This window comes from Microchirus variegatus (genome assembly GCF_963457635.1).
Source record: "Microchirus variegatus genome assembly, chromosome: 15".
Classification (NCBI taxonomy): Eukaryota; Metazoa; Chordata; class Actinopteri; order Pleuronectiformes; family Soleidae; genus Microchirus; species Microchirus variegatus.
Window position 1 is genome coordinate 5,391,457 of NC_139816.1, and position 26,002 is coordinate 5,417,458.

At 42.8% G+C, this 26,002-nt stretch overlaps 1 protein-coding gene across 1 annotated transcript in view; it reads right to left on the reverse strand.

Moving 5' to 3' along the window:
* The window catches only part of drosha (drosha ribonuclease III), a gene marked incomplete at both ends in the record, with an annotated part of 96,390 nt that overhangs the window by 65,219 nt on the left and 5,169 nt on the right, over positions 1 to 26,002 (reverse strand). Inside the window, 9 exons of the mRNA XM_083901759.1 lie at positions 3,604 to 3,711; positions 9,094 to 9,201; positions 12,018 to 12,117; positions 16,505 to 16,629; positions 19,067 to 19,236; positions 21,589 to 21,663; positions 22,039 to 22,120; positions 22,427 to 22,498; positions 25,517 to 25,603. Coding sequence (XP_083757885.1) covers positions 3,604 to 3,711; positions 9,094 to 9,201; positions 12,018 to 12,117; positions 16,505 to 16,629; positions 19,067 to 19,236; positions 21,589 to 21,663; positions 22,039 to 22,120; positions 22,427 to 22,498; positions 25,517 to 25,603 — 927 coding nt within the window. The remainder of the gene's footprint in view (positions 1 to 3,603; positions 3,712 to 9,093; positions 9,202 to 12,017; positions 12,118 to 16,504; positions 16,630 to 19,066; positions 19,237 to 21,588; positions 21,664 to 22,038; positions 22,121 to 22,426; positions 22,499 to 25,516; positions 25,604 to 26,002) is intronic.

Here is a 26,002-nt window from a genome sequence, read left to right on the forward strand (position 1 = left end):
TGTGCTGCGCTTTAATTTGGAGAACAACGAGACATTTCGCTGTGTGAATTTCGGTCACGACGGGGAAAATTGTGGTGTTAGGAAAACTCTGACAAGCAGTGGAGAGTATTGTCCTGACCTACTCGTGGTTATTCCGTCCACTAAAGTGGGACATGAGCCGATATAGTGGACGCCAAAACATCCCCAATCTGGACAGCCACTAGGAGGCGACAGGAATACAAGCGCAAGTCACTTTTTAAACCAAAATTTAGATACTTCATAATCCATTAGAGTTAAAAACATACAGCCTTGAAGTGCATCAGCCATGTTCCCATCACAATACACTTCAATTCGGTAAAGTACGGTTTGGTGTAGCTTTCGTCGATTGGCTGAGTCAAAGCATAGCACACGAGCCATTTCAGTTTAAGTATCTGGCAAACCTTTACTTACTGTAACTGCTATATTTATTATTACCATTTTATAGACGTTTTTTTAACAGCTTTCCTGATTCTTTTCAAAGTGCAGCGTTATCGCCTCCATGCTGTGGCCTGAAAAAGTTCTAAATCCGCCCGTAAATTATCTACACAGCGACAGATAAATGAATTCAGAGCACACGGAGCTTGTTTCAAAGTACAATCCATTATAATGCAATCAAAGAGTGGTGCCACGTCTCGTGTTTGAAGTAAATAGACTGCCACTGGAAAACATTCAACTCATTAAATGTGATCATCCCATCAGAGTTTGGAGGCAAATGGGAAGTGATGGCGGATCTGAAATGAGTCCTGACTCGGTGGAGGCTGTTTGAACAGGCAGCATTTCACTGCTGCTGCTGCTGCTGCCTCCATTCTGTCCAAACCTATCTGAGCAGAGTGTGTGTGTGTGTGTGTGTGTGTGTGTGTACTGTGGAACATTAGATGCTGATGTCTGTGTGTGTGTGCAGTAGATGAGGATGGTGCCATAAGTCCAGAGATGATGGCTCCCACTTCCGACTTTGGCCATTTCAGTCCCAGTGGTGTTGAACTGCTGACAGCTTTGTCCACATCCACACACACTCTCACACTCTCTCACACACACACGCATGCAGAGCAGTGTCATGGCTTTGAAACTTATAAGAACTGTTCAGAGTTTGTGGAGTGTGTTTGTAAGAGGTATTGACACATAGTCAGTACTGCCTGATGTGTGTGCGCCCCCTGCTGGCCTCAAGCCAAGCCAGGACACAGGGAATTATCCGGATTTGAGTCACTTATCAGAAATAAAAAAACATCATAAAATCTGTATCTGCTTAAGTCTATGATATCATTAATATATGTAAGTGACTTTATCCCACCTTGAGAAAGCCTATTTTGAGTTGAAATCTAAGTTGTATATCGCTCATTCTCCCAACACCAAAGTCCATAGAGAAAGGTGACGATCCACTGCCGCCTCCACCAGTAAGTCCTAATAAGTTAATATGTGATTTCCACAATTGAAATCCTTCATTGTGATTTACCAGAGTGATACAAACTAACCTAACCAGGCAGCAGTAGACAAGCAGCCCAGGGTCCAGGTAAGCTAAAAACACTGATTTTCTCTATGGAGTTTGGTGCAGGCGAGTGAGTGGTATACAAACTTCAGTTTATAATCAGAAAATGCTGACTAATGGTGAGATAAAGCAGCACATTTAAAAGTATAGAAGTTATTTGTGAAGAGGCTAAAATAAGTTTTTCCGTGTGTTGCGACAGGCAGCCATGCTTCAGTCAAACCAACTTAAAAAAACACACACTTGAGTGGAGAGTTTTGCGACGTACAAAGACGACAGGCGCACACGCACGCACACTGTGGAGGCTCGTGTGTGAGCTGTCATGATCAAACTGACTCTGTATTATTTTGTTTGTTTGTCACTTTTTTTGTAAGATGAAGGGAATCGGAGTAGAGGAGGGAGGGAGGGAGGGTGGTGAGAAATCCATTAACTTGTCCTCAAAAGAATGAGACGTCAAACTCCAAATGTACGTCTCCTCAGTGACAGGGGCCGCGGCTTGCCGGCCGCTGGCGTCGCGCGGGTCAGCGTTTCCTTTTCAGCGCTCGTAATGACAAGTCATCATTATACAGACGACCGAAAAGGCCAATCATTGATCGATACGTGCAGAGCAACGCACACACACAGACGAGCGCAGAGCTCCGAGCTACCAAGCACACGGACACACACGATGAGCCTTGAGCCAATCTTAATGCATCCTTTCCCTTTTTAACCATGTATGGGCTACAGCACATTGATTTCTAATATTTCAGATTATGACAGCTCTTCAATATTGCTGGAGGCAGCCGCGGGGCTTTACTCTGAGAGCACACACGACTCTGGGCTGCAGACCTGACAGGGGAGAGCTGGCGTGACGGTGGAGGCTGTTGTTGTCCTGACTACTGTCACTGCAGCTCACAGCAGAGAGGGCCTGCTCACTGCAGAGATGTGACTCAGGCCGCTGTGTGGGTTACCTTAGCTGACTTCTGAGGCCCCGCTCCTGCCTGAACTATCCCTGCAGAGGTGGAATGGGAAACAATAATGAGGCAAATGCTGCCTCCCTGGATCTGAAGCCCCAGCACAAAATGCTACCTAACCAGCTGTGGAGTGCAACACAGCTGAAGGAAAACACAGGGCTGTGTCTGCACAGAACCATCCACTGGGTTATCAACTGTGCCAGGTATTAAAAAGGAAAGTTCAGGTTTGTTTAAGTGTGGCTGAGGCACAGACACAATCTGAACTGATTTTAACCACCAAACTAAAGACATATCAAATGTGCAATACCATAAGAATGTGCTTGTTGCTTTATCTTGCTGTGAGACAGCCTTTTTCCAACTGGTAAACTGCTCACGTCCCACACCAAACACCATAGAGACACTCAGTAATTTCAAATCACAGCATACATGAGTTGTTGATCCACTGCTCCCTTCGTCAGTACGTTTAAATGTGTTATTTTGTGACTTCAGTGTTACCTCAGTGACACAAACTGACCACACGAGGCAGCAGTAGACCAGCAGCTCCTGTGACAACGAGAGCTAAAAAATTTTATTTTCTCTATGGACTTTTATGCAATTGGAAACGGTTGTCAAACGGTGGGAACATATTCATAAATAACTATGAACTATTCTTTAAATAAAGTAATTTAGGTTGGAGTATAGACTTTATAGACTCGCTTTGAAATGCTGTTTTCACACCTACATGTACTGTACATTCAAGTCTGGACATATACCTGAAATTGTCCAGAGGGGCTGGATTTGAGAGCGCAAATGTCCATGAAAGTCACTCAAGAACCTAGGTAGTCACAACGAGTCCACGTGAGAAGACCGGTAAGAGATGCGTCACAGTAGGGGACGGCTATTTCAAGGGAAAAATGCTATTTGAATAATCGACGAGTAATCCAGGGCACAACCAACTGTCTGAATGTTCTCGAGCTCGCCAATAATGTATGTCATGCTAACATTTTCCCTTCCCTAAAATGCAGTACTCATTATACAGTCAAAAATATTCATCCAAACTTGTGTCGACTCCATACATGAACAAAAAGAAACAGTCTGGATCCATTTTTCTGGACTTTATCGGGCTTTCACGCGAAAATAAGCTATTAAGATGTTGTTGTGACCGCGCCTTACCTGAAGGAGGCAGCGTTCCTTGAAGACATAGCCAATGAGGTCATCCAGGTGCATGAGACACTGGTGGTAGCGGATGTGATGTGTGAGGACTGGCAGCATCATGGCGTGCTGAGGAAGAAAAAAGAAAAGGGTCAGAGGGAAGACAAAGAAAAGGAAAAGGACAGACAGAAAAAGAAGAGTGTGATGTGGTGTGACGGGTGATGAGCAGACATAGAGAAAGAGAAAGGCAGAGGGGGTTGATGGAGGGAACAGAGAGGGAGAAAAATCAATCAGCCGGTCATTATTTATTAAGTGGTGCTCGGCAACAGAGAGATGAAATAATCAAAAACCCGATGGTTGCACTGTGAGAGGCAACGACGGGGAGGAGAGAAATCAACACGTGGACACGACAGTCGAATCAAAGCCTATTCCCGACATGTTGACACTCTTACATTCGGACAAACACTGGCGCCCCCCGGTGACCCTCATATAACCTGAAAAGGGAAAAAAAAGTTTGACAACAAAGTGAAGGAAAAGTCAAAGAGGAGTTCGGTGGATCGACATCAGAAAAAGTTATTGTGTTGAAATATGATCGACCAATATGAGACTTTGACTGATACCAATTCTCATAAACCGGGACAGCCAATGGACAACGTTTGACCCCCATCTAAGAAAATATAACATAAAATATCCTAACTTCAGTAAGCCCTTATTGAACAACAAAACACGTTTTTAAGAGTGCTGGCCACGTTAACGGCGTCAACGTTAATGCATGGCGCGTTTCCGTGACGACTGACCAGAAAAAGACGCGCGTGACATCACGTTTGCGCGCCGCGGCACTGGACTATGGGCACCGTTCTCTACGTTAGCTCCTTTAGAGCAAACATCAAACATGTAGAAATATAATTTTTGGTCTGACAAGGAAACCAAAGGTTCACTCTGTAAGGACAGTCGTCCAATTAAATGGCCAGGTCGGTAAGGAACTAGCTACAACAATCTTAACTGTGCGTGCGAGTTTGGAACATGACGCGGAACATGGGACCGAAAAGGAGAGAGCAGTCCGTAAAATGAGCGTGAGCATCAGAGAGCCAATCTACAGAATCATTAGAGGAGTCTTATCAGAGAGCGGCGCAGAGACTGTAGCAAAGGCTGGTGTACAACACACATTAACCCCGTGCCACCACATGAGAGAGGACGGCGCCGCGCATGTTTTAATTAGCGCTGCCGGGGAGGGCGAAACGCGAGGCTCCGGCAGCTACGAGCGGCGTTGCCACGTCGCCCCAGGGCCGTCACAGGGGCCACGGTGACACACTCCCCGGGCTTTGTTAAGCAGCCAATTAACAAAGCCGGGCCCTGGTCATGTCCACGGCTCCTGACCTGTTCTGATGACTGGCTGAGTGCGAGTGTGTGCACAGAAAGGCAGGCGGGGGCTTGTTAAAGTTGATACTGCAGTAATTAAAAGGTGGGAAATTTCTAATTTACTGTCACAGAGGATGTCGGTGCAGTTTGGACGCCGTCCAAATGAACCCGAACCCGATTTCCTCTTCCCTCCTGAGCTGAAATATTACAAGCAAGAATTTCATGTCACACTTTTTCTCAATATATATCACTATTTTACCAAGTGGAATGCAATTACGCAGTTAGTCCAGCTCGTTTTCCAAGTTCTGTCAGACTTCTTTTTTCCACTCATGTAATACAGACCTTGCAGTGTCTAATATTTAGGACGGTTTATTGGCAGAAATTGAATATAGTACTTGTAAGTATGTTTGTAAAAGTGTTGGATTAGCCGTCTAAGTATATTTTTTACAGTGCAGAATAGCTCAGATGGTACAGCTAGTGGTAAAAAAAAAAAAATAATGGTTCGATCCAACCCCTCCCCTGCCCTCCCCCACTCCTACTTTTAGTGCCTCGATTTTAAAGTTTGAAGAAACAAACCTTTTCCACGACGCAAAGTCTGTTTTTATTGTCTCTGATTCGTCTTATTTACCTTTAAAAACTTCTTTCACTCTTAGTATTTTAATCTCGGAGTGTTTAACCGTGGTTTTAATGTGTTTTTATGGCGTTTCCAGACAGTTTTGTCTCTTTCAATGTGATTTGATTGGCTCCATGGCCTTTTGTTTACTGTGTAAAGCACTTTGTGCTCCTACTTTCTGTATTAAAAGTCTATTAAAAGCAATTCAGATATGCAGAAGGAATTCAATCTACTTCTTAGTTGCCATCGGTACAAATCTAAATTAATTAATTTTAACCGTTCCGCCAGACTCAATGTAGTGATTGTGTGATATATATTTACACAAGTAGGTGGATAAATGTAAATGGTAAGTAATGACAAACTAATAAATGCACCTCGATGCTTTGCGGTGAATAAAGACTCGACGCCCACACTGAGAAAACAAGCCGTCTTCCTCTGGAAATGTTTGGGGACACAACAAAGGCGGGAGCAGCGGGGGAACGGTTTAAAAATAACATTTAAAAACAGGAAATAGAGAAAAAAAAACACTGATAAATAAACAGCCTGTAATAATGCACAGCCTGGTCCTCGTCTTAAATAACCTGGGTGTAGGCGAAACGACGTCGGTTGTTTCCCGAACTGAGAGGCTGCTTTTTCGAATCAAGAAACGACGACGGGTCAGTTTGTGTGTGTTTCTTTTTTTTTTCGCCGTCATCTCAGTCTGTGTCACATGTTGTGCAGAGTTCGGAGTGAAATTATTCATGAACCAATTAGTCGCAGCAGTGCAGCTTGAAGCAAATATAATTGGGCGGCAATTATGGATCGGTTCCTTCTTTTGCTAGACCTCGCTGCGAGAAGAGGTCTGGTGTGCGAGAGGCTAGAACTTTTTTTTTTTTCCCTTCTGTTCTGTCATCGCTCTCCAAGTGTGAGCATCAGCTGTAGGCTACGACACAGTGAGAGAGAGAGAGCGAGGGGAAAAAAAAGCTTATGCCAAATATTTCTCAAGAAAACCAGATGAAAATTACTGGAAAAAAGGCGAAATTAAAGAATTATTAAGTAAAGAATTACATGTGTAGCCGTGCATGTTCCAGTGAGCACGGCGTGGCGTTAACAGATTCGAGGTCTCATTAGGACCTAAACCTGCGTTGCTACATAAATGTACTTCCACTACGCCCCGACATGGAGATAAGGTTTTGTGAGATTACATTTTTTTTGTGGCTGTGCTGGGGTTGTATATAAATAAAGTGTCAGGTCTGGAGACGTGACTTAATGAAGGGCAGCGGAGCCGAGGCTCTGTGGGAGTCCACTTTCCTTTACACACGTTTCTGACACTTGAACGGTGAAAGTGATGCAACGCGTGGAAAGATCAGTGGAGAAGGGAGAGTTTTCCCCGAGTATGTCCGTCTGAGTGGAACAGCTCATTTGAAGGGAAACTGCAGGATATTTTTTTGTGCGTTTGTAGCTCTGGGTGGGATCGTACCAATTTGGTCGTAAGTAGGGTGAAGGGCAAAACGTCGATATTATATCGTCATGTCGTGAGAATTTCATGTACCATTTTTACTCAGTATATCACTATTTTATCTATTTTTATTTATTTATGGAATGCAATTAAGTAGTTAAGTAGTCTCACTTGTTTCCCATGTTCTGTCAGGTTTATTTTTTCCAATTGTAATACTGACCTTTTTTAATGATTGAATGATTGAAGTTGAATGTAGTACACTTAAGTATGTTTGAAAAGGTGTATAAACATTATAACATGGACTTTATTTAGCAAAGTAGCTTAGTTGGTAGAGCTAGAGAAGCTCTACCTAGCTAGAGAGCTAGGTAGAAAAAGACATGTGATCGACAAAACTATGTTTAAAAAAAGTCACCAAATCATAATTATTTGTGTTATAGCTAAATTTGACCACATTTATAGTCTATTTCATTGTTTCTAATGCACGTAAATATCCTTCATAAACCAGGTATTATTACTGAAGTTGATAGTGAGTGGTGGACCATGTGAAATCATCTGGTGGGCCATATGTGGGCCCAGAGCCACGTGTTTGTCGACCTCTGAATTTAAGGATTACTGCGATTGCATCTGTCTTCATTTACAGTCCAGGAGAAGAAGAGTCGGCCAAAGTTAAAGCAGAAAATCAGTCGGTAAATTGTGACGGATGATCACAGACGGTGGGGGTAATTATTTTTTTTCTCCCCGCACCGTCAGCACTTTTACCCGGCGACGACGTTGCTATGATTACAGACAGGAAATAACTGTATCGGCAATACTCTGACTTAATAATAAGTTGTAATAAAGAGGAATTAGCCATTAAATACGACCAGTGCACTTAGCTGCACTGCACTGGCTCTTAGTCACTTTTAGGACTGATTATAATGATCATTTATTTATAACTTCTCTTCACTGTCTGTCTCCTGTTTGAGTTGCTGAAACCAAAGTGATCCAAAGTTTCTTTGTAGTTAATGAGGTGTATTGATATAAATGTCAACACAAAGATTAAAAAAAAAAACTTAATTGTTAATTTCAGGGTTTTTATGACAAAACATGGAATCAAAAAGGTTTTAATACAATGTTTTAGGCTTTTCTGAAAAGAAAATTTAAGAAAAGTTAAATTTTTGCACTTAACATGACAGAAAAATTGGGATTTTTTTGTTTTGATTGTTCTTTAAGTGGGGTTGAATGAGTGAGTTACATGGTGATGACTGCACTCTGTGTGAACTCAAGCTCAAGAAGTAAGGGCTATGAAATATACATATATATATTTCTATTTTAGCTACCTTAAAAAGTGGTGAACTTAATAAAACCAATGTCAACTAAAGTGTATGCTATCGCAAGACATGTTTACATCGCGTGCTACATTAAATGTTGACTGGAAATAAAGTTTAAATACTGCTCACTGTCCTCTCACCAAAGTCCACTGAGAAAATCAGCGTTTTTAGCTTGTGGGGACAAAGGAGCTGCTGCTCCACTGCTGCCTCGTGTGGTCAGTTTGGGCCATTTAGGTCAGTCCAAACTAGAGATTTTGAACCCAGAAATCACAAAATCATACATTTGAACTGACCGATGAAGGCAACAGTGGCTCAACAGCTCCTGTGTGCCTGTATAATATAACATATTTGACTTTCTCTATGGTATTTGGTGTGGTAGAGAGAGCGATGTTCAAAAAGTAAAAAAAACTTTGATTTCCTGCTGGAAGAATTCTGTTTCATCACGTTATAGCAGTTGACACATAATAAGTATACAATAGACTTAAGGTGATATAGATTTTATGAGGTGAGCCTTTCATTAAGTGGTGAAAATCAGCTTTTTCTGTCCCAATTCATGCCTGTCCAAAGCTGCGTCTCGACTCACGAAGGAGTGCAGCATGCAGTATATTCAGTAACTTTAATGACTGTGCATGCCTGTTGTGATGACCGTGTGAACGTTCCTATTTTTAAACACGTGTACAGTTTAGTTTCCATGAGAACATGAGAGAAAACACATGTACTAACATGTCAGATGTGTGCAGTACATACAGTATGTGTGTGCGCGCACACACACACAGTGTGACGGGTGTTACCTGACAGACGTCAGAGCGGATGCCAGTCTTCCAGAAGCCCTGGCTGCTCAGCTCCACTGTCACCTCACGGCGCATGGTGTTCTTCTGCCGGATCTTCTGAAGTGCTTCCTGCCAAAAACAACCCAGCCAGTCAATTATTGATCTGCTGCATGGAGCACAGGCCCACAGGGACAGCTCGCATCCTCAAACTCTCCCCCACCGTCATCACCGTTGCTCGCTACTGCTACCCCGCCTTCACCTCTCCCTTGCCTTCAGATGGAGCTGGCACATGCAATAAACTGAAACCTGCACAGCGTGACAAGCATACAGCACAGCAGTGGACAGGAGCAGCGCGAGAAGTGACAGCTCTGTTGGTGCCGGCTAATTGAGGCGCTGCCCATGGGTCAGCGTGGCTGTGGGCAGCGGTGTGGCAGGAAGGAAGGCTGATGCCGAAGCTTCAGGGACACGGTCACCATGTTTGTCCGAGGCACCTGCCTGCGCCTGGAGGTCTTTCCATCAGTGACACACACACACAAACAGCATCATGTCAGCCCCGCAGCTAATAAACAGAAATTCAGTCACCGCTACTCGAGACAAGAGGGTCGTTCAAAAACCCCCCCAAAAAAACCGAGAAAGATGTTTCATTCAACTGCTAGCGTCGGTATTATGGAACGCCAGGAAAAAAAAAAAAAAATTTGACTCGCCGAGGAAAAATAAGAACAACAAAGGCATGAATAAATAATGCATTACCACTTTGAACTGTGCATCAAAGTGAACACGCATGTGTTTGTGTGTGTGTGTGTGTGTACGTCCACGCGCACTTCAGCCAAACACACAGACAGACACTGTGAGAATGATATGTAAAATTCTTGATTATGCATTAGGGCGTTCTACGAGGTCAGGGGAACAGACACAAGTACAAATAAGTCCATAATTAACCACCGGGACACGGAGAGGGGGAAACTTTCTGCTCGCGCTACATTTGACTTCTATCATCACAACATCCTTCTGTTGAGTGAGTGTGTGTGTGTGTGTGTGTTTGTGGGGGGGGGGGGGGGGGGGTGTAATCATGTGGAGGTCAAAGAGAGAAAAGACACCGTCTGAGACTCAACGCCTGCGGACAGTGAGAAGATATCTGTTGAGTTTGGTTTAATTTACTTTTGTTTTCAAAACAGTGCGACTAGAGTAGATTAAAGTTAATTTGTCTTTTCCATGTTATGCAACATCTATTTAATTCCTCAATAAACACACCAAAATATGAAGAGAAAAGGACTTTAGTAGGTTATATTGAATAAACTGTGGATAATTTGTTTGTTTTTTTGCTACCAAATCCATGTGGTTTTCATTTGTAGTAAGAAAATTGCTTGCTTAGGTGAAGTTAAGAATTTAGATTTAGAGACGACCGTAGAGAAGGTTTCGCTGATGCTACGAGGAAAAACGCAGAGGAGTGTAATGGCCAGCAGGAACAGCAGAGAGGTGAGAGTGATTCTTAATGGTGGCAAGTGCCGATCGGAGGAACATGTGTTTAGTCAGAGACGGAACGTTTACACCACGACGCTCCAGCCTTCCCTGCAGCATTAAATCAAAGAAGTGATGCTACTCTGATACTGCAGCGAGGAGACGCTGACATTCTGCTGCTGCTGCTGCTGGAGTCTGACGGACCCAGCATGTGAGTGTGCATGTGTTTGAATTCACTAATTGCTGCAGTGAAGTTTGACAGTGGGATTGTCAGGGCCCCGTTAGCCGGACAGCTTTGCCGAGCTACCTGCAAAACAAGCTAATTGAGCTGCGAGTTCTTGCTCATTATTGGTTCAGAGTCGATCAAACAGAAGGGAAAGGGAGAGAGTGGGATATGTGCTGGAGAGAGAGAGAGAGCTGCATCTACTGTAGATAGGGCCCTACGGTTTGTACGATGCTGAATTCAGTGATAAATATAGGGATTGCTGCAGAATGGAAGTCTGGAAGCCCCTAAAAACACGAGAAGCTAAAGCTTGTAAGATAAGAAGAATCAAGGAAGAACAGGTTAAAGACGAGGCCGTTTGTCTGTGCACGTTCCTCTAGAAAAGCTCAAGCTATGAGCAAAATCCTGCAAACAAAAAAAGGGGCGTGGCCAAACTCACCAGTATCTAAGTACACTATGTCGAAGAAGTGATAGCCTTTACTGTACGCATTTCACACTTAAAGAACAAGATAAAACAGTGTAATGTTGTGTTTTATTACTTATCAGGTTGTTGGCATATAATTTAATCACATCTTAAGACACTTTTAGTTGGTAAAATATTAAAAAAGAGAGGGAGATTAAAGATTTTACAGGTCTCTATGTAGAGAAGCACATTCTCTTTGGCCACACATACACACACACACCACCTGTAAAACCCCCGTGATTCCCTGTGGCGACACAGTCATTACCTTCACTAAAACTTAAACCTCTTCCATCCTCGCTCCCTGGTGCTGACGTGACCTTCACACTCAACTCATGAGAACATTAACCACCGTCTTAGTCTGAGCGGGAACTTCATCTGAAATGATGCTGAAATTGGCTCATCACAAAGCTGAGTTTTTACACAATTTAATTTATTAAATCGTGTATTTATTTTGAAAAACTTTGTCAAAGTGGTCAGCAGCACGTTTGCCCGCGCGGTGACAAAGTGGGAAGAAGATATATTATCACTTTACTTCAAAAACAAATATGTGTCCATGTGACCTCTGTGGATTTGTCAAGTTTATTTTTTAATGGCTGAAAAACTGTACATGAGGGGAATTTAGATTTAGATTTGTCATTGCGCAAGTACAATGGCATAAGCTAGCCGTGCAAAAAAACGAGAATATAAACATGTATGTCGATATAAACGGAGCCTGAAATACTGACAACACTTTCTGTGAACCTCTCCAAAGCGACAGAGTAAAACAGAAATGAAAAGTGTGTTTGTATGTTTTCAACCCACCTCTCTCTGGGTCAGCTTCTGCTTGTCGATCTGTTTGACCTTGGGGCTGTTGGCCAGCAGGTGGCGTAGTTTCACATAGCTCTTCCACAGCTTCTGGTACCTGGTTTAAAAAAGAAAAAGAAAAAGAAAAAGCATTGACGTGAGGCTGACAGGAGTCCATCTCCGCTCGCTCTGCCAATTAGCGGCAACACAATCAATATTTCATCCGTGGCTTTGCCGTTATTAAACATAATTTAAGAGTTGCCTGCGGCCGTTATTGCATTAGCGGGGGTTCGTGTGAGGGCAAGTGTGGACTTGGAAGATGATGATGTGTGTGTGGTTCTCCTGGTGTGAAGATGTAGGTCATGGAACACTTCATGAGCTTCCAAAGACACACACACACAAAAATGTATTTCATTTTGTTTCGGTGAACATTTAAGTCGGGCGGTTGTCCAATTAAACGACATAATCGATTTATAGACTAACGTGTGCTGGGAGGTGGAGATATGAGCCCTTTCAGCTCGTCAGGTGGTGAATTCAACACTTTGTGCGTGTATAAATTCAAGTCTCCTTGACTGCACCAGTCTGGTTTTCCCTTGCTGTTGTCTTCTTGTTCAGTGTTCAAGCTTTTCAGGACGTCGGAAAGCCGTTCAAGGCCACTATGCAAAATATAATCTAAAAAGCGACTTCCAAGTTCTTCACATTGTGAAATAGTAGAATTTAAGGCCTAATTCAAGTGTGTGGAAGTCCAGCTTTAATCCAACTAACACAATACTTTGATTATTATGAATGTACTGGCCGTCTTTGCTCTAATTTGCATCTGAAAAGAGGGAGGGCAGTTATCAGCAAGGTGACATGTCGCGCCCACCTCCCCCCTTTCTCCTCTCTCTCTCTCGTCTCGTTTTTCAATCAGACCTCCTGATTGATGCACCGAGGCCCAAGTGTGTGACCGTTCTGCTCCCATTCAGGAGACTTTCTCCTCATTTACGCACAGTTATTCAATTATGATTGGTGGGACGCAGGGGTGAGAGAGGTGGTGGCGGAGAGGACGGAGAGACAAGTGTGAGACGGAGAGATGAGAGAGTGAAGAAGAAAAGGGGGAGGAGGAGGAGAAGGAGGAGGAGAACTGTGGAACAGAAGAATTATAGAGCTTTAATCACAGGGACTTCATTAGAGACTGAGAAGAGGGAATGAGACGGCTTTACCGCCCCGATTATCAGCTCACCACCACCACCACCACCTCCACACTGAAACAGCCTGAGTGAGAGAGTCTATCCAGCCTGGGAGGCCCTACTCGTCCCCAATCCGCTCCAATGACCTTTCCACATATCCACTGTGTGCACTCGGGGCTGCGCCTGCACGGCTCTGGCCACTCCTTGCACATGCATTCATTAGCATATGCAACCTCTTCCTGTCTCTTCATGGCCATCGCCATCCCCACCCCTCCTCCCCTTCCTCCCCTATCTTCTGCCCTTTTCACACACGGCGTCTGCAACATCGCTGGCTTCATCTCTCTGCTGAAGTAATGGCTTTTAGGAATTCAAACACAGTCTGTGTTAACTACATTCAGCTTTGTTCCACCATGACAGGTCCAGTATAAGTGTGAGAGGTTTTTAGTATGTGTGTAAGTGTAATTGGCCCTATGCACCAAATAAAGGCTTGAGACACTGAAAACATGGCTGACAGTGCGGTCCATTGTGAGGCTTTGTTATCCTGCACCAAAGTCCATAGAGAAAAGCAGCAAATTTAACATCACAGCACACAGGACTTGTTGATCCACTGCTGCCTCCATCAGTAAACTTCAAATGTGTCATTTTGTGACTTTTGTGTTTCTAAACACCATTTCGCAGATTTTCTCTATGGAGTTTGGTTTGGGAGAGTGAAAAGGCTGAAAATATAAGATATCATAGACATAATCAGACACATATGATTATAAGCACCAGTTATGTGACCAGACTTCATACAACCACACTTATTATGGAATTGCTGATAAATAATACAATTAAGCTGCCAAACGGGGCTTTAAAATCTCTCTGATTTGTCCTCGACAAACGTCCCTTCGTTGCTCCGCGTCTCTTTACATTCGCTGACCTCTGACATGTCATCATTCTTGCCTCAGCAGCAGTGATGGCACTGCAGAGGCTCGAGTAGCAGCGGTGAACACAATCGTGTCCAGAAGGCAGCGTGAAAAGGAGCGAGGACAACTCGGCGTCTCCAGAGTAAATATACTGTATTCTGCTGCTGATGCTGTGTCGTATGCTCGGTCCACGCTCAGCTACTGCCCCCTTGCTATATGCATCATTAGCAGTGGTAGGAAGTCCTTTCCACTGGTCTCTTACCACTTGCGTCTGCATCAGCTAATGATGTCCCAGTCCATCCATAAATTTGTCGTCGTCTGCAGCTTTGAGACAAGTTTGACATGACAGCAGGGTGCACGGGGGATGAAAGAGCTCGGCGGACAGACAGTTAAACTGTAGCAGCGGGGAGGAGAGGTCATTAGTCAGAGGGAGGAGGCAAACTAGTTCTGCCTAAGTGGATTTCCTAATACTCGTCCTCGCCTTTGCATCTTCATCAAAAAAACCTTTTTCCTCCGGCGCCACCTCCTCACTGCTGGCACCGAGAAGGGATTATTTGAGCTGAAGAGATACCGATGTAAAAATGGCTCATTTTCATGCACCAAAGTCCATGAAGAAAATTGGCGTTTTTTTTAGCTAGAGGGGGACGACTGCTGCCTCACTGAGTTAGTTTTTAGGTCAGCCTCCATAACGGATTCCAAACACCAAGAATTCCCCCCCAAAAAACTGATTTACAAAAGCATCACCTAATACAATCTACACCCAACAGAGTCTGTAATATCATAAGAACATGTTTGATACTGTATCTCACTGTTAGGTCTTTTTAAAAAAAGGCTTGTAGTTTGCAAACCACCTCCCACACCAGGGTCCATAGAAAAAAAAATCTGTATTTTTTAAGTTTGTGGTGACACAGGAGCTGCATCTACTGCTGCCTCGTGTGGTCAGTTTGTGCCACTGATGTAAATCTGAAGGAAAGACTTCAAACCACTAAAGTCACAAAATAACACACTTGGACTTAGTGATGGAGGCAGCAGTGGATCAACGACTCCTCTGTGCTGTGATGTTAAATTGCCAGTTTTCTCTACGGGCTTTGGTGTGGGAGAGGGAGTCGTTTACAAAGTGGCACCAACTCCAGCTTTCCAGTCAGAAAAAGTTGTTAAACAGTGAGATAAAGACTTAGCTGAGTGACTGTTGATTAGGTTAGCTTTTAGTAAAGTGGCTAAAATGAGTTTTTCCTGAAAGAAAGCTGATTATATGCAACTCCCTGCTAATATTTACTAAAGGTCATTCATAAACCCGCAATATTTTGTGCTACACTTCACTAATATTCGTTTTTAAGTAGATTTTACTTCAATTGTGCGTATTTATCAGCTTTAATTAACAGTAGTCTAATGTTACTGAGCAAACTACCCCTTTAAAGAGAAACTTACAGGGTTAAATTTAGTTTGAGAGAATGCAGAGCTTATTTATGTGCCGACTTTTTTTGGAGTAGCGCGTGCCGTGGCGTTGTCACATCTCCCCGAACACCTCAAGAGGAATCAGCTCAGATGGTCTAATACACTGCTTTTGTTAATTATGCAGCAGCACAGTGCACTATTCCCTGCTGCAGCCTGTCTTGTGTGTGTGTGTGTGACATTACTATTCACGTAACATAAACCGCAGCGGCTCCCACGGCGGCGGCACCCAGTGGAAACCTGGGACCCGTGACGACGCACGTGAAAATGTCATGCCACTCGTTTTCTCGTCACTCAACTCCCATCTCTATCCATCCGCTCACCCCCCCCCCCCCTCCTCCTTCGACATACACTGTTCTTGTCCTCCCATGTGCTACACGAAGGATTCTGCCATCAACAGCGTCCTGAGAGAGAGGCTGTGAATAAGGAGACGTGGGAACGAGGGAGACGCCGAACAGCAGGTGGCAGCTATAAGAGGGGAGAGATCTTTCTCTGGATGACTGGTCGACATTTATGCCAGTGTGTAGAGCGGGGATGGCTCCATACTTTGTTTTCATGTACGAAATGGATATCACAGCCTTCTGGCTATTTTAAAGCTGCAGTGGTGATATTTGTTGCCGTTGACGTCATGATTCCGCCTCTGTTTTTCTGCGTCCTCCATCTGGAAACACCGAGCCCTGAATGAGGGAGCATTTGTGTGTATACAGCAGCAGAAGAGGGGTGGGCGGGGACAAGTTTTCAGTCAAAGTCAATGTTGCCGTTGCCTCCGTCTAACGATACTGGGTACTTGGTACAATATGATACTGTGTATATGACACGATAATGAGTATAAGAGCTTAGTAGATACAATACTGGGTAGAGTAATACTGGGTACATGAGTGTATGATGCAAGATATATGATGAAGTACTGGGTATATGATAAGACACTGGGTATATGATACTTCATATCATGAAACACCAGGTCAGAGTGTGGTCTTACTGAGGGTCTCCTGCGTAGCTGAGTTGAGCGGGACGGATTCCAAAGTGAACGATGATGGGGAAGGTGATGACTTCCGGGTTGAACTGCTCCCTGTCCAGCTGGTCGATTCGCACAGAGCTGGGTTTCTACAAAAAAAAGAAAAGAAAAGAAAGAAGTGTCAGCACATTACATCATACTATTACATCCTATGGCGTACATTGTCCTATCGCTGTCAGATTTGAAAGAGGGACTGAAATAAAGACATAAAACACTAGTATTACTATGTTATTACTGTTGTTGTCTTATTTCTCCGACTTATTAAGTTTCTAGCGAGTTAGCGGCATCAGATTTCATACAAAAATCGAAAAATACACATCAGAGCAGAAAAAACCCACCAACAATTGGATTTCTTTGTTGTTGTTTTTAAAGCGTGTTCACGAATACCAGGCATTTAAGCTCATTTAAGTATGAAAGAAGCTTTAGTGTCATGCTATCTTCTCAAGTTGCAGTGATTTTAGGTTCAAAATGGCAAAATGGCTGCCTCTGAGATACCGTTTTATTTCCACGTTATGGTAATCGCCTTTTTTCTCTTTTTTTTTTAATGGGTTCCAAAAGCAGTAGCACGCAGTGTGATGGTCAGTGCGGTACAGACGGCACAAACGCTCAGCCTCAACTTGACATGAGCCGCTCACGCTCGTCACAGCCTGCATACGAACTCAGATTAAAAGAGCAAGAGGTCGCCCGTCGACTTTGATTGTGCCTTTGCTGATGACATAATCATGTCTGAGAGCGCGATGTCGCGAGGGGGAGCGAGTTGTGATTGCCACGTTTACAGTCCCGACACAAATACACCGCAAATGCTAATTTACATACATGAGGACATGCGGCGTCTCCCGCTTCTCTGCCTGAGCTTTAATGGGCCGTGGTTGATTTGGAGGACGTGGACCATGATGACGCCGACTGTTTGACTGGCGTCAGAAACAACATGTGACTTTGATATGACAGAGGGAGAGAGGTCTACAAAATAAGAGCATGTAGGGACTGAGCTGGGCCACACACAGCACATCTCTCATGGGAGTGAAGTCATGGCACATGACTGAAATGGGTTTTCATAACACATTTAGTTCATACAGAACAAATATTGACACTAATATATGATACTAATAAATCACAATGGTTCAATCCAGGGTCTGTAATTTGAAAAATATCAACAGAAATCACTGTGGACTTTTAATTAAATTAATCAAAGGAAACCGAACACAGAAAAAACAAGCTTATTGATTCAGCTAGATTTGAGTTAGAGTCAGGTGCAGCCCGTGTGTGTGTGTGTGTGTGTGTGTGTGTGTGTGCAGGCCTGTCATTTTGAGTTTGCACACGTCTAAAGGAATAATTCATGTTTTCTGAAGCAGAGCAACCTGAGACACAGACAGATGCCGACTCTCAGTGACTAAAGGAAAAAAGAATAAATGTCAGATGACAGATTTCAGCAACTTCACAAAAGACTCACCAAATAAAATCTGTATTTGTTTAAGTCTAAAATATCTTGACAATATGTTCACCACATTATAACACTTTTAGACAGTATTTTCTGACAGGAAAATCAAGTTTTATGTGACTTTGTACACCCCTCGCTCGCCTGCACCAAAGTCCATAGAGAAAATCAGTGATTTATCATCCCAGCACAAAGGAGATTATTGATCCACTGCCGCCTCCATCAGTTAACTTTAAATGTGTTATTTTCTGACTTTAGCTTTTGAAATCCTTTGTTCAAATGTATTTTAGTGACTCATATTTATCAAATGATGCAGCAGAAGAAGAGCAGGTCCTGTCCCTGATGGAGGTAAAAATGCTGATTTTCTCTATGGACTTTGGTGTGGGAGAATGAGAATCAGTACCTCAGACAACACAATTTCAAATAACTATGAACTAACCCTTTAAGACCGCATATCACAAGAGGGCGAGTCGTACAGTGTGAACAGCCCAGCGATTCTATGATTTCGAAAAACACACTGGGCCACAACCAAACTGACGACCACAAGACTGACAATGGAGATAATCGTTGTTGACCGATTATTCCATTTCTGGACAAAATAGAGAAAAACAAGCGTACAAGACGTTGTTTGAGTGGCAGAGCAATCTTTAACTTGAGTCTGGGGGCGATTACACACCAACCGCCGTGGAAAAAACATGACAGCGACAATTCAATGCTGTCAGGAAGAGCAGCCGACTCAATAACTCACCCACGCCACGGGTTACACAATCATATTCATAGTTCCAACGCAACCTTTTAAGCTAGCATTGACATCTTCACCTTTAAAAAAAACCCAAACACAATTACTGTACATTCTTTACGATGTGGGTCACGAGAGAGGACGGTTGAACAACTTCACCACAGCTCGGACAGAGTCTATGACAGCCAACGCCCTTGGGGGGAGGTAAAAGGTGAGGCTGCGTGTGTCACAGGCTAACAAGGAATAGCCCGACTCGGCTGTCCAGTGTCGGGGGTTGTGTGTATGAGGGGGGGCAAGGAACGCCCTTGAGGCGGCAGACAAGGCCGCCTCCTGTCGTGACACGAAGACTCACCATTCCGGGGTTGGTGACGATCATGCCCTTGCACTCCTCGGCGTACTTCTGCCACTCCAGCTCCTCCCACTGCAGCATGTCGGCGATCTCCTCCTCGGGTACCAGCGGTTTGCTGCTGCGCAGCAGGTACAGCAGCACCTGGTGCATGGACAGCACCTCCTTACCGCCATCTACGGGACACCATACATGTTTATTACTGCTGGAAATGCTGTACGCCCACCAAGCGTCGAGTCATGACAGCTACAAAAAGAAGCAACTTTTTTACACAAGTTAATGTCTTTTTCTTTTCAAATTTCAAACAGGAACGGATTTTATCCACTTAACAAAAGGTTAAAAAAAAATTGTACCCCTGCTTAAATCTAAAATATCTTACGAATATAAATGCCTCTCAATGTTTGACAGCTTTCTTTTGACAGGAAACATAACTTCAAAAACTAAACTCTCCCACCAAACTCCAGAGAGAAAATCAGTGATTTTACATCACTGCACACATGTTGTTCAACCACTGCTGCCTCCATCACAGAGTTTAAATATGTTATTTTGTGACGTCCGTGTTTGAAATCCTCTGTTCAGGTTTACCTCAGTGACACAAACTGACCACACGAGGCAGCAGCAGACCAGCAGCTCCTGTGTCCATGTGAGTTAAATCACTGATTTTGTACGAACTTAAGTTTTCCTTTAAAAAAATGCTTGTCTTATAGCGAGACACAGTGGCAAACATATTCTTAAGATATCATAGGCTTACGTGGGTGTAGATATTATAAGGTGACCTTTATGTTAAGTGACTATAAACCCTGCTTTTCCCTGTGTTTGTGCCAGTACATTTATATGAAGTTAGAAACAAATGTTGTGTTAGTCTGGCTATAACTGTACTTTTAAAATACATGAGCTGTGTCTCACACCTCATATTAACACTTTGACAGGGATTTGTTCTGAAAATGCACATGCACAGCCGTAAAAGTCTTTGTAGCCGCAGTAGAAATGAAGGTTAACACTTTCTTTAACATGAATGCTGATTTTTGGGCCAAGGATGTTTTTAAAAAAAAAGAAAGAAAGAAGACCGACTGTTTTTAAGCAGGTGCCTCACCTCATCGTCCTCACCCTGAGATTTTGAGACCAATATTACACACTCTGAGGAAAATATAAAATAAAAAATGTCCCTGATGCATTGCAGCTGCATTGTTCAGGAAGCGAACAGGTGAGTGAGAGCGCCGGGGAAAGGTCGGGTGGCATGCAAAACACATTAATAATGACTCACTCAAGGAGGAGCAGGGGAATCTGAATTACAGTGAGGAGAGTGAAACACGATTGTATGTGCGGTGAAATAACCACAATTCAAATCTTAGTAACTAGAAATGAGGTTCTGCCTCGTTGAGGACCAGGTTTTTGGTCCGCATGAGAACTAGCGGTCCTGACAAATCAGTGTTTACGTGACAGAAAGTGTCCTAAAGAGAAGACAAAAACAAGAATTCAGCATTCGTAGTGAGGACACAGACACAATGCATTGCATCGCCCCATTACTTTAACCATCACAACTGAATGCCGAACTCTAAACCTAATTCTAACCCTAAAACCAGGTCTCAAAAATGAGGTTCTGCCTCATTCGGACCAGGTTTAGGTCTCTGTTTGGACTATAGCAGCCTTAGTTACCTCAACCATAATCATGACAACAAAATGCCCAAACTAACCCTCAACTTAAACCTAATTCTAACCCTAAAACCAGGTCTTCACTCATACACAAACAGACTGACAGAGAGTTTATGCCAAACACAAGAACAGTACACAGATACAGTTTTAGAGCCACTCATGCGACATTGATTGACCTCCATTTACGCGCGCGTGTTTTTATGTGGACACAAAAATGCACTGCCCTCTCAGAGCTGGAAATGCATTAATACACAACAACACACACACACACACAGTAAGTTCTCATGCTCTAAATCCCCGTCTCTCTTCAAGGTCGGTCTCTTTTTAAACGACACAGAAACAGTGAATCAGACACTTTTCTTTGTGCTTTTCATGAAAGAAGCACATGCGTGTGTTTGTGTTGTGATGTGAACCCAATGTTCTGTGTTTTTGTGTGATGGAAAGAAAGCAGGGTGGCACAGATCAGTCACAACAAAACTCTGTGCCGTGGCAATCGTGGTGCAGCAGCGCCATCGTGTGTTCCACGGATGAACAGCAGAGGAGGTGAAGCACGGCAAGTTAAAGCTGTTTTATTTTTCTGGCAGGGGATTTAAAAGATGATATAGATGGAAAATACTTATAAAACCTCATTGTTGTGAAGTGGAATGCTTTTGAAAGTAAAACTGCTCAAAGTTTCATTAATTATTGAACAAACTTTAGTTTCCTGTCAGAAAAGTCCCTCTAATTGCCAGATAAAGCAGCAAACACATTCTTAAGATATTGTATACTCAAGCAGGAGAATGTTTAGTGGATACATTCCACGTGTCCCCACTGAGAGCAATCCTTGCTTTGAACGTTCAGTTTGTGTGCACAAATAAATGAAATTAAAGTCTCACCAGGTAAGAATCGGACAAAGCGTGGCATGAAATGGAAGCCCTGGCATCCGGAGGTCTCGTCGTCGCAGTCAGGACCTGGACAAAGACATTTGATTGGACAGAGAATAAGGGTTTATTTTTCACAATAAAATGGCTTATGGCTCATTAAAATTCCTATTATCAACTTAACTGATAGCAGGTTATCTTATCTGTTATTGTACTTTTTTTCCAGGTTTTTTGCATTAATTAAGCACCTGTCTATCTATGTTTTTACTAAATTTATATCAGCTCTGAATATAATTTCTCAGCTAAAAGTGCACATTTCCTGGTTTATTAGCCCCGTTTTAACAAAGATGAATCAAATATATTTTAAAATGATTATTTCTGAAGCACAAATTTGCCATATTATGCGTTTTCTGTGTAAAAGCTTCTGCTCTAACACCCGTCTCTTCTTCTTCTTCTGAGTCGTACCTATGAGGTTCCAGTCGTAAAGTTCCAGAATGTCCCGGAACAAGTAGGAGGCGAAGAGCTCGAGGCCACGGACGCAATAGTTCTGCAGAGAGACAAAGACAGAGAAAGTAAGAGTACCGGTTTCAGACTCAGAAATATGCCCGATAAGTAAATCCACTTCCACTGACTTTATCACATAAGCTACTTTATTGATGTAATCAACTTCAGCAGGTTAAAAAAAAAAAGAATCTTCTTCCCCTTCTTCTAAAAAAGGGATTAGCACCTTTGCTCGGCCAGGCGTCAAGGTGTACGTGCGGGCTCAGCTGTTCCCAGACTGAACCACTCCAGATAAAAAAAAACAAAAGAGTGAGGAGAAAGAGCTGTGGAGATAAAGTGGCTTTTCACTGACCTCCGGTGTCATCTCCTCTATGAAGTGAATGGTGTAATCTATGTTGAAGCGGATCACACGGCACAATGGAATCTGCGATGATGAAAGGGAGAAGAGGGGGGGAAAAGAGAGAGAGGACAAGCTGACTCATTACCATGGCGTTAGGTGGAGGTTACAGCTTTTCAAGGAAAACTCATTAAAAAACTCAGAGCTTGACCGAGATGACACCGACGCGCGGCCAAGAAAACGTATACGTATAATCCCACTCCGCTGAAGTCTGCGGACGACAGTTGGCAGATTTAACACCGACACGACTTTGCCTTGCGACACAAAACTTCAACAAGTCAGCGGGGACGTGAGGAAAAACTGACTTTAGCCACTTAATAAAAGGGTCACATCATGAAATACACATCTGCTCAAATCTATTGTTTTTTTAATAATAATATGATTTCTGCTCCATCTCACCACGAGACAGCTTTATTTGAGTGGAAAGTGAAGTTAGAAAGACGCTTAATCTCCCTCACCAAAGTCCATAGAGAAAAACAGCAATTTTAGCTTGTAGAGACACAGCAGCTGCTTGTTGATTGCTGCCTTGTTTGGTAGGTTTGAGCCACCGAGGTAAACCCAAACATGGAATTTTAAATGCTCAAGTCACAACATAACTCCTTTGAATTGACTGATAGAGGCAGCAGCGGATAAACAACTCCTGCATGACATGGTGTAAAATTAGTTCTTTTCTCTATGGAGTTTGGTGCAGAGAGACGGTTACCAAAGTGACACAATCTCAGTTTTCTGTCAAAAAAAAAGGCTGATTGGTTCAATTTTAGCCACTTAACAAAAGGGTCACATAATAAAATATACATCTACGTTAGGCTATGGTATCTTAATATTATGTTTGCTGCTTTATCTAACCATGAGACAGCTTTATTTGACTGGAAACAGAAGTTCATCAACCTCTTCATTTCCCAAACCAAAGTCCATAGAGAAAATCTGCAATTTTAGCTTGTCGTGACACAGCAGCTGCTTGTTTATTGTTGCTTTGTTTGGCAAGTTTGAGTCACTTAGGTAAACCTAAATGAAGAATTTTAAATGCCGAAATCACAAAATGACAAACATGAAATGACTGATGGAGGCAGCTGTGGATCAACAGCTCCTGTGTGACACGATGGAAAAATCACTTATTTTCTCTATGGAGTTTGAGAGACAGCAGTTCCTAAAGCAGCACAAACGCAGGTCTCCTGTGGAGAAGAAGGCTGTCAAACGGTAAGATAAATCAGCTAAAAGATAGTCTTAAGGTGACTTAAATTTGATTGTGCATGTCTTTTGTTAAGTGGCTAAAATCTGTTATTTTGTGTCCACATGTCCACGTGTCTGAGGATGCTTCAAAAACATAACAAAAACCCTGAAGCATCCCTTAAAAATAAAACACGTTTTTTTTTTTTTTTTTTTTAAATGTGAGACGTGACATGCCTTTACACACACACTTGACTCTTAAAAATTGAGTAACTAAATTCTCAGTGAACAGATAAGCCTGCTCTTCTGTGTTTAATCTCCCCAGTTACACGGTCTTTGTTGTCTCGGCGCTGGAGTCCATTTTCAGGGATTAACCTGGGAGTCACATTCGTTCTTGCCCATCCTGGCGGCTAACTAGCAGGGGGGCTAAATATCGCCGCGCTCCCAGGTTCCTAATCCCCTCGCCGCCACAAAGCGTTTACCCCAGCTTTTAACAAGGGCTGCTTAAATTATCCAGTTCAAATCATCCGTAATCCTCGCAGCTCTTTTCAGAGTTGGCAGATATTGACTGAGTCGTTTATTATTCAAACATGCAGAGAGGGAAAACACACACACACACTCACACAGTGATGAACAAAAGCACACACGCATGTGTGTGTAGATCAGGACAAAGCATGGTTTTTAACAACATTGTAGTCGATTTTTCATTTCTTTTGAACGTCATTCTTGGAAGAAGAGTGTGAAAAGAAAAAGAAGTGGCTACAGAAAGAGTTCAGGTTCTTTTTAAGTCGCAGCAAGGTCAGCGCAGCGGGAGCGGAGCTACAAAGACGCGGCTGAAGGCGAGAGCTGATTCTCCGAGATACAGTTAAGGAGAGATTTTTCACTTAATCTAAAACGATATTTGCTGCCTGACTGTGTGTGAAGAGGGGGAATTGAAGTCATTATGGACACGTCAACTTTAAGGCCACATCCACACTAAAAAATTCAATTGTGTTTTTAGTTACATGGCATCAGAAAACTTGCTTAACCCTCCTATGACCGTAGTTATAATCAGGCGGCCTGGATTTATTTAGATTTTATGGCTGTAAAACTGTCTTCACTCTGGATATCTGGCAGTTATTCAACCGTTTTCGGAATTACGGCACTGTAATAAGCTGATGTCACAGACGTGTGACGCGCTGCTGAATCTCGTCTGATTGGACGGTCGCTCGGCGCAAGACATGAAGGCTACCGTAATGACCAGTATATGGGCGTGAGGCTCTATTACTCAGGTTTACGTTGGTTTTTTGAATTTTAGAGCCATCACAAATGGTCGAGGAGTTCAAAAACACTGAAACGCATTATAGAAATCTATGTTACACTCATTAAATTACTATATTCATATAATGGTTTTGGTCTTCACCCCAAAGTTGAATGAGGTTTTTCTTTTCAGCGAAAAAGACTCAAAACCCAAGCAATGACACAACATTCTTTAATTTAAGAGTGGAAACTAAAAATATGAAAATGCAGTGTGAACAGGACAAGCATACAAAATATGTGTGTTTCAATCTCAGGGGCTAAGCTATAAGCAGAGTAAATCTGTATAAAAGCATGTACCAAATACAAATTTGAAAGGACGAAGAACAGCAGCACAGTAATGGAAATGGTCGTGTGTTTAAAGCCAGAAATATTCCTGTGCTGTACTGAGAACATGAAGAACATTGTATGAAAATAGTGTGTAAATATTTGGTGATGTAATAAAGTAGTCGATAAATTGAGCGGTGTGTAACAGAAACAGAAGTTTATACTTCTGCCTACTCCTTTTCAAACGTGACGCGAAACGAAACATACATTTATAAAATGTAATCTATGTAAAAAAGGAAGTAATAACAGACTTACATTAGTGAGGGGAGTGTGTGAGAAGAGAGAGAAGCCTTCAAACAGGTACTCGTGGTCGTCGTACTCGATCACCGTCGGTCTGTCCGTCTACAGAAAATACAAATACAAAAACGATGACAGTTTAAAATAAAGATAAAACAATAATAATCATGGGCGGTTTGTACAGCAGCCACTCTGAAAGGTCACAGGAGGAAAATCACAGGTGAAAATAATCAAAATAACGACGGCCAGTTGCATTTTTCTCGTTAATGTAATCAGCAACACCTATGATTTTCCTGCTTAACTGTGTCAAAATAGCTGCTGTGTTTAGTGCCAATTTAAGAACATAAGAACATGAAATTATTTGTTGACAAAACCATACGCCCTATTTTTTTTGCTTGAAAATCACATAATTAGTAATTATTATATCTCTCCAAACACCAAGGTCTATTTGAATACATTCAGTGTCGTATAGTAAAGGGAAATATCAGGATATGCGTTACTGCT